We start from the raw sequence: 14718 nt of genomic DNA, 5'->3' as shown, positions 1-14718 counted from the left end.
TAGTCTGCGATGGCAAGAGCACGTTATTCCTGCTCAGAAGTATCATCGAACCATATGAACTCCTAGGCCCACATGCACCTTCTTCCCTGCCATCTTAGACTTTTACAAAGTCCTGTGGCCAAGAAAATTGTCCACCCCGTACCAGTGGAAAAAAAGACATATCTTTGTGCTTATTCTCCATATGACTGTGTATTCCTCCCACCATCTCCTACAGAGCAAGCAGCTTTTCATTTTATAAAGCTATTCTCGGTCTTGGAGGAAGCATAAAAACATGTTTTAACACTATACATCCTCAGAGAACATTTTAACCTTTATTAATTTGTTAACAAGATTTAAGTGCCTGTAAAAACAGCAAGAGGTATCTATTGACACTAATCAAGTGGCTATTTCCCCATACATATCAGGGGCAATTCCAAGTAGCCTGAAGAGTTGTATGGTATGGGTACTCTTACTGCACAAAGGAAAAGGGTGGTGCAACACTATTGGGCCATAAGATCAAACTGCATGGCGTGTCAATGGATAATGAAAGAACAATCTGTATCCACTTTCAGAGATGAACAGCTTCTTTTTAGGCTGAACAATCATCATGTCTCACACTGTGTTTAAATAGAAGAGAATGTGGAGGCTGTATCCATGCCTGCTGAGACTCACAATTGAGTTTACAGGAATAACTAGAACTGAGCAGAGGGGTCCATTTTTATTGCCTTTATTTTTGAAGTACCTTGATATGCAGCAGTTAATGGCAATGAGTGTATCCGTAGGATTTTAGAAAAAAAATATGGAGAAGTGTTTTTCTAATTCTAAAATGCAAGAGTTGAACAAAGGGGCCCATTTACTAAACCGCTTTAAGAAGTTAGAGAAAGTTTAGCATGCACTACAAATCCCACATTAAGGGGGGGCAATTCTATAACTTGCACCTCCAGTTAGACGTGCCAATTCTGTAAAGGCATTTGTGTTGCCAAGATACCATTATAGAATACTAGTCTAACCCTGAATTTGCATGCCTACATTTAGGCACGACCATTTACATCAGGTCAATGACAGTCATAAATGGGCAAGTTTAAGTGTGTCATGCAACGTGTGTAACTTATAACTTGTATTCTACGCACGCACTACGCACTGCTTCTCTGGCAGACAAAAAAACAAATAAATACAGAGCTGCAAACAGATTGTAAACCACACCTACCTAAGGGAGAAAGAAATTAAGAAGAGGGAAAATGTGTCTCTAGTATGTGAATTGTCAGATAGTGTTTCACAAACTTCATTAGAACTGAAGACTGTGCAAACAGGGGAGGCAAATGCTCTGCTCTTGTAGTTTGGCAAGGAATAGCTTCCCACATAGCCAGTTCAGTTAAACATTACAGAAAGAGAAACACAGCAGAGAAATATTCCAGTAAATCTGACAGTTAGCCTTCAAAATTAATTATTTGTTACATTTGTATCCCACATTTTCCCACCTATTTGTAGGCTCAATGTGGCTTACATAGTACCAGAAAGGTGTTTGCAGACTCCGGTGTGAACAAATACAAAGTAATGTTGTGGTAAGATAAAGTTCATGTGGCACAGCCACATTAGGGCATCGTATAACGGAAGAGTTGTGTTATGTCCATTGCGTACTTTAGTTTTGTTGTTTTGCAGATATCAGACATTTATGTTGGATCAGCAAGGTATGCCTTTTTAAACAGGTTATTTTTTAGTGTTTTCCGGAAGTTAGGTGATCATACATAGTTTTCAAGGTTTCTGGTAATGTGTTCCACAGTTGTGAGCTAATGTAATCCCTATTACTGTGTAAGCCGCATTGAACCTGCTTTGAGTGGGAAAGTGCGGGGTACAAATGTAATAATAATAATGTAGGAAAAACTGGATGGGTAGGTTGATTGGTATTTGAGTCCTTTGCAGCTTGGGTAGTGCAGATTTAGGTACGTTCATGTTGATTCGAATGTGTTCCTAGTTGGTAAGTCGATCAAGTCTGTCATGTGTCCCGGGGCTTCACCGTAGATAATTTTGTGAACCAGAGTGCAGATTTTGGAAGCAATGCGTTCTTTGATTGGGACCAAGTGTAGTTTTTCGCAGAGGGGTTTTGCGCTTTCATATCGCGTTTTTCCAAAGATAAGCCTAGCTGCCGTGTTTTGAGCGGTCTGAATTTTCTTTAAGGTTTGTTCTTTACATCCCGCATAGATTCCACTGCAGTAGTCTACATGGCTTAGTACCACTGATTGTACCAGGTTGCGAAATGTTTCCCTTGGGGATTGCTTCACGCGTTTGAGCTTCCACATTGAGTGGCACATTTTCTTTGTCGTGGCTCTCTAGTGTAAAGTAGCGGTCCATTGTAACGCCGAAGATTTTTCAGGCTGTCTGAGATAGTGTAACCCGGCCCCTCTCCTGAGCCAATTCACAAACCACAGTAGTGTTCTAAGATTCCTTTCTTAAATAGTCAGGACCGAGTACCATAAATGCCTGACTCAGGAGAAAGGGAAGGATACAAAAAAAAACTCAATAAAAATTTAATGCATAAATTTTTATTTAAGACAATCAATAATCCCTCCAATTAAACCCCTATGCATACCCCAAACATCCTTTTCTAGAATCTTAAATTATAAAACATTACAGTGAAATGCAAACTTTCTTCACAGGACCGCAGGTAAGTATTCTTTTATTTATGTATTTATTTGGGTCACCCACTTAGCTCAGTCCTTGGCTTCCAGTTTTAAATTCTCTTTCTTGCGTGGGGGCCCAATCTCTCAGTGGCTGTAGGAGCATTCCAACGCCGTTCCGTCTCCACCTTTTCTCTCTCGGCTTGTACGTGTTGCTGACTCGGATGTCAGGAACCAGGAGCCTGTACCTACTACTCTAAGCTATTAAAAATCAATAATAAAAATCCTAACCCCTAACTAAGGTCATTATTCAGTTATCCCACCAAACTTAAGAGTGCACGTCCCTAACTAGCTTTCCCATTAAACACAAATGATAATTGTTTGTCCCTAATCTAATCCCTCCCACAAATTAGGTAACAGGAGTATTAGCGGAGAGAGAGAGTTCCCTCTTAAAACTTCAGGGAACCTAAACCCGTTGGGATCAAAGTAACCCCAGCTGCCAAATACCTACACTGTCATTTAATTACAGTGTAATTACATTTCTTTAAATAATCATTTCTTGGAAAGCTTTAGTTCCAGGTAGCCTCTGAAACCCGTTGGAGTAAATGGAATGTCCAAGTACCCTTCACCCAGCTTCTAAATATTTTACATATGACACTTGGCTAGGATGTTTCCAATTTACTCTCTCCTTAAAAACATTTAACCATCTAAAAGCATATTTTCCTTTCACTTTGATCTCCTCCGCTTCCCAGTGACTGCAGACCACCTCTCTAATAGCCCCTAAACTCGCGATGGCTGTTCAGGTTAAATAATTAAGCTTATTTCTCTCACCTCACTCATAAACCACCCTTAAAATACTCCTTATCCTTTTTAACACGGATTACTAATATCAGCTGAGCACCACACCTTTGCACAGGTTCACTCAGCATCAGACTTACCTCCCAACTGCCTAACAGTAACATTTGGAACTCTGTCTATGTCATACACAGCACAAGCCCAGCACAAGCCTCTGCACTGCTCACTGTCTCCACACCAGATCCAGAGGAGCCAGGTAATCTTTTAAACTTTAACCCATAGGGTTACAATAGGGAGGGTGTAATCTGGGGTATTGATGATTCTGGGGTTGTCTGCACTGTGTTGGGATGAGAGGATTAGACAGTGTGTTTTTTCTTTGTTGAGTTTTCGTTGAAATGCATTAGCCCAAGAGTCCATGATGTTCAAGCTTTTCTTGTTTCGTTGGTGATTTCTGTCAGGTTAGTTTTGTAAGGAAATGTATATTGTGACATCATCTGCATAGATGAAAGGGTTAAAGCCTTGTTTGGATAAGGACTTGGCTAGTGGGGTCATCATTAGGTTGAAGAGGATCAGTGATAGAGGTGATCCTTGTGGTACTCCACAGTCTGCTTTCCACGGTGATGATATGTTTGAGTTTGATTTTACTTGATATGTTCTTGTGGTTAGGAAACCCTTGATCCAGCTAAGTATGTTTCCACCGATCCCAAACTTATCTAGTTATCTTATTAATATATTATGGTTTACCATGTCGAATGCACTAGACATGTCGAATTGGAGGAGGAGGATGTTTTTGCCTATTGCTATTTACTGCTTGGATTTGGCTAGAAGAAGTAGTACTGTTTCTGTGCTGTGGAGGGGCGAAAACCTGATTGTGATTCGTGTAATATTGAGAATTTGTTTATATAATCTGTAAGTTGTTTGGCTACCATGCTTTCCATCAGTTTGACTAACAAGGGGGTGGATGCTACTGGACGGTAGTTAGTGATTTCATTTGTTTTTATTCTTGGTGTCTTTTGGTATCGGGGTAAGTAGAATGTTGCCATTTTCCTCAGGGAAGAAACCTTGCTGAAGCAGATGATGTCACTGATGGAGCTGGAATAACAGCAATGATAAGTTGATCTGGAATCCAGCAAGTATCGCGTCTTACCGGCCAATAAAATGAAGTAGCGGGACCTTGAGGATGCATAAAGCTTATAAAAGCATCTTTCTGTTCAACTGACGTTGGAAGCCTAAGTGCTTTGAAAATATACCTCTATGGAACTCTGGAAGGCTAATGCTTTGAAAATATGTCTCCAAGGGGCTCATTTGGAAGGAAAATATGCCTCCAAGCGTACAAAATATAACATAATTTGACCTGAGTAAAAGGCTACTTAATGGTGGCATTGCAAAACAAAAACATATCAGTGTTGTAGAGCACAATTTTCTCTTTCAGATGACACTGTTCATAAGCTGATTCAGGCAGACTCTTTTTTTAATAATTGGCTTTGAACTTTGGTACATTTTACCATTTGCGCTGACAGTGCCAACTTTGAAGAGATCCTGCAGGGTGGTTAGAGATGCTGGTTAGTTGCAAATCTGGCAGTATTAAGTCCAGCACAAGCATAATGCTTGTACAAAATTTCAAGTCCGTATCTTTGTTTGCATGGAAGTTGTTGCGGTCTAAATATTGGTCCAAATATGTTCCGATGAGTCGCGACCAATTTTGATGCACACTTTGAGTCAACTTGTTTGACTGGATTTTGCATCCATAATGTTAAAATGTATTTCATCGGAATTAGCATCAAAAACTGTACAGGATTTGAATTTTTTTAGCCGTTCTTATAAATGTGTTTGGATTTTATTAGACCCCAAAAATGGCATTTTGGTAAATGTCGCGCACTCGTGGACTGACAACCTTTCAGAAAAGGGGGTCTAGATCTGCAACTATTGCAGTTAGAGACCTCAAATTTTGGGAAACTTCGTTTAACACCTGACTCGCGCAACAGATAAAATTTGAACAAAATTGGAGACATGATGGTGGGAAGGTTTAAGACCACTTGGCATGGAATGACCCTACTGTCATCTACCAACATTTGCTTATTTCCGATCTGACGAAGAAGGGCAACCTTCAAAAGCTAAATCAAGAAATGTATTAAGTTATGTCCAATAAAAAAAGATATCATCTTATTTTCTTTTCCATGTTTTATACCGCTTTAGAAACAGTACATTTTAGAAATTAACAATAACACTGATCTGAAGAATGGCATTTAGTCCAATAAGAACATAAAAGTAGCCATACTGGGTCAAACCAATGGTCCATCTAGCCCAGTATCCTGTTTTCTAAACAGTGGCCAAGCCAGGTCACAAGTACCTGCCAGAAACCCAAATCGTGGTAACACTCCAGACAGTACAAATCCCAGGGCAAGCAGTTGCTTCCCATGTCTGCCTCAATAGTATCATCTTATTTTTTCTCTATTTTGATTTATTTCTATTTATTACCAATCACACACACAAGCACACTTGAATACTCCTGCTGTATTGCAGTACCCGTAGTGCAAATTCTATAGGACAAAATCTGACCTAACAAGATAAGAGTGAATGCACTGTGCTGGGGTCAGATATAATGGCAAGCCCCGGGCCTCCTCTCGCCAGTCAGACACTACAGAAAAGCCGGACAACTCTCCTCACGCAGCTCCAATAGAGACCGTGACCCCTAGAAAAATAAAACACCGTCAATCGCGCTCTTACCTGCATTGTAGTGGTCGCCGAACACCGCCTAACCAGAGACTACCGTTCTTCCGAATCTGCAGCAACACACGCGAAGCGGTGTAACGGGGTCGCACTCCGGCTCGCAACACAGAGTCCAGCCACAATTCCACCCCCCCCCCCCCAACATGGGAACCTATTCCTGCTGCCTCACTACCACAGCCTAAATTAGATTATTTACAAATAATAATAATAAACACAGACTCGCCCGCTTATTATAATCAACTTAAAGCGCGGGACCGAATGAACGCAAGGGGGGGAAGTATGGCCATAAACAGCACTTTGTTGTCATGGGGAACATAAAGAATGCGACATCATCAGCGCTCGGCTTCTTTCTCCTTATAAGCTCATAAGGGCCGCGCATGTAACTTAGATTGAGTCCTAATGTAATCATCATCCTTGCTTTGAAGCCACGGTGGCGGCTTCTTGCGAATTGACGTAATGACGCTGGCGTCGGACGTCGTGGAGGAGCACTGCGTTTTGGTTGAAGTCGTTGCTTTTCGGACGCGGTGTGGATGGAGTTGAATGAATTCTAGGACAAATCGGTTATTCGCGTGTGACAAAAAGTGTACAACTGGACATTGATAGGGGTCGCGATGAAAGCACACCAGCTAAATTATACTTCGGTTACTTTTCCCAATCAGTATGAGCCGGATTTGAACTACTGAGTGATCTAGGAGAGAAAGGCGGATGATCTCGTTGGGCAGGCTAGGCCTGTAGGGCTCGGAACAAGTTTTTCTTGTCTTGTAAAGTGTGTGCTCCCAAGTGAGGGGGTGGGGGTTATTTTATATAGATTTAAGTTCCCATGTTCGCGAGTAGGCTATATAGGGGATATGTGGCAAATTAGGCTTATTTATAAAATAATGCATAGCACGTAATATGCGCATAAGAAAGCAATGGTACCCACAAGTATGTACTCGCAAAAGGGGGCGTGTTTTGGATAGAGAGTGGGGTTTGTAGGGGGCGGAGGTTTAGGTACCTAAATCCGTTTATAAAATCTGTGTCCTCAAAAGTGACAGCCCACATTTTATACCTCTTTTTAAAAACACCCAAAATAGAAGCTATCAATCATTAGGGCCCTCTAGTGTTGGTTGGTGCTTGGTATAGGTGTTCAGTGATTCTGTGTGGCCAGTGTTTTTCTTCTGCCCTCCTTTACATCACCATAATTTCACTGTCTTCTGTGCCTCTTTCTTACTTCCGTGTCGTCTGGCCAGCTTCTGCCTGCTTTCTAGCTCCAGTTTTTAAAGCCCTGCCTCCCAACCCTTACCTTCTGCTTGCAACCTGTGTGTGTGGGTTAGCAGCCTGTTTTAGTGAGTGTGCCTGTCTCAGTGTTAGGGTGGTGGATAGATTATCTACCATGAGTGCAGTGCAGCTATGGCTCCTGTGTGCTATGGCTCGCAGGAGAGAGAGGCAACAGAGGAGGAGGACTTACCCTCTGCAGAGGGTCTACAGGCCCAGAACACAGTTCCTAGACTTGACAGAGGACCAATGCATACGCAGGTACAGATTTAATAAAGAGACTATTCTGTACCTGTGTAACCAGCTGGAGTCTGACCTACTGCCCACTGCTTGGAGGGGACAAGCCCTGCCAGTGCATGTGAAGGTCACCACTGCCCTTGCCTTTCTTGCCTCTGGAAACTTCCAGACGCCCCTTGGGTCCACCTCTGGTATCAGCCAGTCAGCTACCTCACGCTGTATAGCTCAGTTTCTAGAAGCTTTTCTCAGGAGAGACACTGAATATATTGCCTTCCCTGAGCAAGAGCAGCAATTACATGAAACCATGACAGAATTTTATGAGCTAGCACAGTTTCCTTCTGTGGTAGGAGCTATTGATTGTACCCACATACCAATTAGGCCACCTTCAGGTAAAGAGGCCACATACAGGAACAGAAAGTCCTTTCATTCCCTCAACATGCAGGTGGTCTGCAATGCCTCCAATATCATAACTGATGTGTGTGCATGCTTCCCAGGTTCCTGTAGCAATGCCTATATTCTGTCACAGTCGGGCCTACATGATCGTTTTGAGAGTGGTCAGATCACTGGAGGATGGCTTCTGGGTAAGCGCTTCATTCATGTTCTTCCAGTTAATATTCTTTTCTTCTCTCCACAGCACTCTCTCTAATTTGCTTCTGTGCGGCCTTGGAAGCATCACCTACCATCATGGACAGTTGCTCATTTGTCCTTTATTTTCTCCCACAGGTGATAAAGGCTATCCTCTCAAGACCTGGCTCATGACACCTGTTGTCAGCCCTGAGGAGGAAACAGAGAAGAACTATAATATGGCCCACAAGCAGACCAGGGCTGTCATCGAGAAGACTTTTGGCCTGTTGAAGACACGTTTCAAGTGCCTGGACAGATCAGGGGGACAACTGCTCTACACCCCTGGCAAAGCACGTGACATATTCTTGGCCTGTTGCATGCTACACAACCTTGCACTCACTCGCAAGATGCCTGATCCAGAGGGTCCTCAGCTGCAACACACAGATGCTGATGAGGAAGGAGAGACAGCACAACATCAAGAAGTGTCACACTTGCAACCACATGAGCAGGCAGTGGCTGTGAGGAATGAGCTCATTCACGGACATTTTTAGTGTGTAAGTAATGTTTTTGAGTAACATGAAACTGTATATAGTGTGGCTGTTATAATTCTCTAGGCCTTCCACCACCTCAGGCACTTCTTGAACTAGTTGTCCTCTGTGGTAGCCTCTCCCCCTCATTTGTACCCTTTTGCCTTGCTTGGCTTGGTGATGAAAATCTGAGAAATCCAAATGCTGCTGGCTTACTCTTGGGGGAACGGAGGCAGAGGTTGCAAGTAGGGGACTAAGTAACGGGGGAGTATTGAGAGTGGCTGCTAGGCAATGATGGAGAGTCTGGTGGTGGGAGCCTGAAGCAAGTTGATCAGGGAATTGAATTCAAAGATGTAGTGAAAGGCCCTGCATTGTTTCATGTGTGCACTGTTTATCTGGCTATATGGTGATGATATATAGGGATTTCCATCTCGGAACACATTCCTGCCACCTCCTTCTGCAGTTGGTGATCCTGTGATATTTCTCCCGTCGATTAAGGATCTTCTTGTTTTCTTCAGGTGGATGGACCTCTGTTACCCTGGGTTGGTGGTGCGGTTCTGCCCACACTCCCCTGCAGTGGCTGTTAGCATCTTAAACCTGGACTGGGTGACCTGTTTTTCATTGTCAGCCACCTCTATCTCTAGCCGCCTCAACTTCGCCCTACTCTGATGGGTCCACTTGTTCTCTGGAAGCGCTTTGTGGTGCTTGAGGTGGTGGTGGTGTAGCTGGAATGTTGATGGTCTCGCTCTGTCCTCTGCTGCATCATTTACTGTTATGCTGGTCCTGCTGCAGCACCTGCAGGATGGAACACAGGAAGAGATGCCTTTGAACTGATGGATGCATAGACTTTTTGCCTGGCAATGTGACATTGGAATGCAAAGTGATACATCCAGACCCCCATCTTCACTACTGCATCAATACACTGTTACTTGTTTTTAATTTATTGTAAACCATTAAGCTGTTTCTTAGAAATGGAGATATGTCAAGAAATAGAATGGAATGTGTGTGTTCCCTGCTAAATTGATGGCCTAGATTCCACAAAGGTATCATTTGCAGTGGACACGTTATTAGGTCACTGTGGAAATGGTAAAACAGAGCAATTGCTGTGCAGATTTGTCTGCTTTTTGTAAAGAAATAGCAAATCTTTACATTGCTAAGTACAGCCTGTGCTGGGGTTGGCCACATTGTTTCATAAATGTTGTAATATGCTGTGTCCCTACACTAGTAATGTGATTGTTGGAAGGATCAATGGACAGGTGGGGAGGAAGAACAGCCAGACATATCCCACAGCCAGCATTGAACAGTCAGCTGCACTACATGTGACAGACCTGGTTCTGCCCTGCAGAAATATCGCTAGCTTGTGGGGAGGTGCAACTATTTCAGCAGTCAGGTAGCAGGGCATTATTTACTGTGGAGCATAATTGTCTGTGTTTGAGTGAGGATACTCTGATGCCCAGTCTCCTTTCTTGCACAGGCTGCCATTTTGCTTTCTTTTTTTCTTTCTCTTTCTCGGATCTTTCTCTGTATCCTCAAAATCACAGTTGTGATAGGATTTGCCTGGTGCCAGATGCTCCTCCATCGGTACGATTCCTTTTTTTTGTACTGGCTGACTCTTCCCCATGCTGTTATGATTTCCTAGCTGAGATCCAGCATCCCAGGGGCAAAATTAGGCTTCAGAATATTAGTGGAGGATCAGAGTGTGTTTGTACATGCCTATTTTGTAAGCATTTGTGTAGTTGTCACCAAAGTAGGTTATGTCAGAAGGTGCTAATTAGTTCAACCCCTTGTAGTTATATAATAACTAATATGAATACATGCTTAGACTGTAGGAGTGTACTTTGAGATTATTGGAGACCTCTGTGGCCCTAACCTGCCCTCTTCTGGTTGTTGTTGAGAATTGGTTGCTGTGCTCCTAGCCTCTCTGACTGCCACATGTAGTTTTAGCATACATGCAGTGCTTGCCAGTAATGCACTAACCTTTTGTTTCTACACCCTTAGCTCCCCATGCTATTGCCATTTCAGACTCTAGCCCTTGAGCTGGCGGTAGACCTTTTACTTGTTCTCATCCTTTGTAGTACTTACAGCCCTTATAGCTTGGCTTGTTTGTATACCCTCCTTGCGATGTTGGTGTCTTCAGAGTTTGTGAGGTAAGGCTTTGGCTCTTGGGTTTGGGCCTCTGCTTTGTACATTCCTACAAGCTCCCTTTAAGCAGAACCCTCATAGGCGGTAGAATGGTTGTTTTTCCATTTCTAGACATCTGTATAGCCTCCTGTGATGTTTGTTTTTATGTGCGTTTCACCCATTCTTGATGTACCATAAATATACAGCAGTTTTCCTAAATGAAGCATCTCTCATGAAAAGTCAGACCCAATACTGTGCCTATGTATCTTAACGCCTTCTGGGGCTGATGCAGAAAGCCTTGTGTTAGAGTTACATTCAGATGGCTGAGCATGTGAATTCTGCCATGAACTAGCTGTGCCATGCATTAAGTTTGTAACCTGTAAATTTCGAGTGTACAGAACTTGGGTGCGTTATTTGGGGGAAGCCTGCTGGACGCATGTACAAAGGTACAGCAATGAAGTGGCATACTGTGCGCTTGTCCGAACAAAACAAAAGTACCAGCACATAAATATTGGCCTTGAAAAAATTTATTCTTAAAAATTTTGCCAGGCTGATAGTTATATGCAGGAAAACAGGCACAGATGTGTGCTGGTATTTGGCTTTTGTTCAGACGTGCAAGTGAACTGTTACCTCCTATCTGTCTTTAAAAGTTGCAGGCACTTGTTCTGATCACTGAAAAAAGGCAAAACTGGTATTTAAATGTGCAAAATGGGCATTGAGGGCTAGATGCACTAAACTTAACGAGCCCTTACTGAGCAAGTAGTAAATCCTGGCATGCACTAAACGCCATTGCACTAAACGCCATTTCCCGATCACGGTAGCAGCTAACGAAAACAGAATGCAAATCATTATAATGAGCTGCAGTACCATTGCAAGGCTATTATAATATGCACTAACATTTACCGATTCCCCTTATGGTGGAAACCCTAACGTGAGGTCTGCACCTCTCGTTAAGCAGGGGCTGCTATGGGAAAGGAAAAAAAAAGCTGTGCGTCTGTGTCTAACATTGACATCCTTCAACGACGTCCCTGATGAGCACTGCTTTCTTTTTTTCCCTTCCGATGCCCCCCCACCCAATGTCGCCGCCGCTCCCCCTCCCCCCTGCATTGAAAGAGCTTTCCGCAGCCCCGGGCTCCCCCCCCCCCGAGGCCGCCGCTGCCACTCCCCCTCTCTTGAAATGACAGCTTTCCCGCCATCCTCTGCACCCCCGTGGCCCCGCCGCTGCTCCCCCCTCCGTCTGCCACCGGGCCCTCACAGCGCCTCTCACCCCCGTGTGAAGGCGCTGCACCGGCCGCAGCAAGCAACAGCTGATCACTTGGCTTCGGGACTTCCCTTCTTTCCTCCTTGGCCCGCCCTCGTCTGACGTAAGTTACCTACGTAAGTTACTTATGTCAGACGAGGGCGGCTCAAGGAGGAAAGAAGGGAAGTCCCGAAGCCAAGCGATCAGCTGCTGCGGCCGGTGCGGCGACGATGACCTCAGGGGCGGGGCCACGGGGGTGCAGAGGATGGCGGGGAAGCTCATTTCAAGAGGGGGGAGCGGCGGCGGCGACCTCGGGAGGCGGGGCTGCGGAAAGCTCTTGCAATGCAGGGGGAGCGGCGGCGGCGGCAACCTCGGGCGGGGGAGGGGGGGGGCAAAGGCCGTCCATAGGCACGTCTTTTTTTTTTTTTTTTTGTTTTATTTTTTTACGTCCTTGGCATGCGCAGAGCAGCCAGCATAACGCTTGGCTGCTCTTCGCATGCTCTACCGGCCGATTCTCCGACCGTTTTACGAGGGATTAGAGAATGCAAGTGAGCTGCAAAGAGCAGCTCATTTGCATTCCCTTTCTTTGATGCATTGGTAGGGAACGGCTCTAATGACGACTTTAGTGCATCTGGCTCTGAATCTTCTCATCCAGTTCTCCCAGACCTGGTGAAAAATCCACTGTTCCTTCTGTGCTTTGTGGAGGAAAACTTAATGGCTTTGTTACCTCCATTTTGACACAGAGTTCAGCCATGTGTACCACACAAGTTAACTCTCACGCTCAACCCCTTTTTGCATCATTTGGCTGGGAACGAGTGTGCAGACTGCTTAACCACCTGCCTCAGCATGTGGTAACTTTCTGCATTGGCCTCTCAGTTAGTTGCTCTGAAATTGGACCTCCCCTCGCTCCAAAACGTTGCGTGTGTTAGCTGAAAGTGCAAGTATTAATGTATCTCTGACGGCAGAACCTTTGGGCAGGAGAGCTGGAACCTGTATTTTAATCATTTCTTGGAAAGTGGGGGTTGCTCAGCCTTTGTGTCCCTCAGCTGATAAAAATGCTTTGAGCATGTCTGTGGGTAATTTTAACTTAAGTTGTGATGCTTTCACCTGCTGTCTTGTACTCCACTGGAAAATATTTTAGCACCACTTTGTATACATATCTTTAATATTTTATATCCTCTCTTGTATATTTCCACATATCAGAAAACAAGGAGACATCAACAGGTGTCTTAATTGTCTCTACTGCTATTTGCTTTCTTTGTCATGCTACACTGTTGTCATTTCTCTTTGTAAAGTCTCTTGTATATATCTCTACGCAAAACTTGTCTAGCTCAAGCTTCATCTTGGACACTAACAATGCTGCCTTTTGTATTCTTCACTGCAATATAAACACCTTGTTTATAAAATTAGCATAGATTTATATCTAAATTTGTGCACTTTTAAACTTGTGAATTCCTCTCACAGTAAAAATATATTTAAAAAAATGTAGGGTATATAATAAGAAAACACACATTTAAGAGGGCGCCTCTTTTAAGGTGATTTTGTACTAGTTCAAATGGCTAAAACGTGTGTACACTAAGCCTTACAGCTGGTATGTGTCCACATTTAGATGTTAGCGTGCATGTGTTATAGTGTTTTATAATTTACATGTATGCTGTGCCCATATACCTACATGCTATCCAATCAGGATGTGTACTTTGGTGCTATTAGTATACTATAGGAAGTCACTATGTCTGTGTGGCCAATTTACATGTGTAAATGACCATGCATATAGTATGGGTTTTTTAACCCGGAAAGAAAAGCAATTTTTGATCACGGAACATCCCTTTGTCCCCACGATTTATATTCTACCCAAGATACATAAATCTATGACTCACCCACCGGGTAGACCTATAATTTCAGCTAATAGTTCAGTGTTGGAACCCCTATCTATATTTACAGATTATTTCCTCAGACCATACGTTCCCAAAATTAAATCATGCGTACGCGATTCAGCTCATTTTATTAACGTTGGAAGAATATAATGGTGACTTAGATAATTTATATACTAACATACCTCAATTGGAAGCACTGATTATCATTGAAGAAATCTTGTGTGACAGAAAAACGGATCCCTAATAGACTCATTTTGGCCTTGGCCACAATGGCCATGACTAAAAATTACTTTTATTTCAATGGTAATTTTTATCTACAGAGTAAGGGCACGGCAATGGGGGCCTCTATGGCCCCCGACATAGCTAATTTATATATGGCCAAATTTGAAGATTTACATTTATCAGATCATCCATATAAACAGCATGAAACCATATAAAATGTACAAGAGGTATATAGATATTTTTATTTTGTGGAAGGGAGGCAGTGATTTATTACAGCAGTTTCTTGAATGGATAAACACATGTGAAACTAGCTTGAAATTTAAAATGCAATTTGATATGGACAATATTCCTTTCTTAGATATTATGGTTAAAAAAGATAAATACTGGCTTACTACTTTCATTATACAGAAAGCCCACCGATAAAAACTGCTATTTACACTACTCAAGTTATCACAATAGAGCATTAAAAGACAATTTACCCTTTTGTCAATTTCTAAGATTGAAGAGAATATGTGCTGATGTAGATGATTACCACAAACATTCTAGAGATCTAAAGAACA

At 43.1% G+C, this 14718-nt stretch overlaps 2 protein-coding genes across 2 annotated transcripts in view; one reads left to right on the top strand and one right to left on the bottom strand.

Moving 5' to 3' along the window:
- PDCL3 (phosducin like 3) overlaps nucleotides 1-6341 on the bottom strand; it is a 36948-nt gene extending 30607 nt beyond the window's left edge. Inside the window, exon 1 of the mRNA XM_030201425.1 lies at nucleotides 6117-6341. Within this exon, the coding sequence (XP_030057285.1) occupies nucleotides 6117-6122 (6 nt within the window). The 5' untranslated portion in view covers nucleotides 6123-6341. The remainder of the gene's footprint in view (nucleotides 1-6116) is intronic.
- Nucleotides 6342-6599: 258 nt separating this feature from the next.
- On the top strand, nucleotides 6600-11693 carry LOC115469110 (putative nuclease HARBI1). Its single transcript, XM_030201424.1, has 3 exons — nucleotides 6600-8191; nucleotides 8334-8728; nucleotides 9220-11693. Exons 1-2 carry the CDS (start codon nucleotides 7492-7494, stop codon nucleotides 8723-8725), a joined length of 1092 nt encoding a protein of 363 aa, XP_030057284.1. The 5' UTR covers nucleotides 6600-7491; the 3' UTR covers nucleotides 8726-8728; nucleotides 9220-11693.
- The last annotated feature ends 3025 nt before the right edge of the window (nucleotides 11694-14718 follow it).

Source organism: Microcaecilia unicolor, chromosome 4 (genome assembly GCF_901765095.1).
Source record: "Microcaecilia unicolor chromosome 4, aMicUni1.1, whole genome shotgun sequence".
Lineage (NCBI taxonomy): Eukaryota > Metazoa > Chordata > Amphibia > Gymnophiona > Siphonopidae > Microcaecilia > Microcaecilia unicolor.
This window is presented reverse-complemented; position numbering and strand designations above follow the sequence as displayed.

What these genes read in the sequence shown, in the direction of transcription:
- LOC115469110 (XM_030201424.1), top strand. Translation starts at nt 7,492, where the DNA reads ATGAGTGCAGTGCAGCTATGGCTCCTGTGTGCTATGGCTCGCAGGAGA. An exon ending in CACTGGAGGATGGCTTCTGG is followed by an intron (nt 8,192 to 8,333) that starts GTAAGCGCTTCA and finishes TTTCTCCCACAG; the next exon opens with GTGATAAAGGCTATCCTCTC.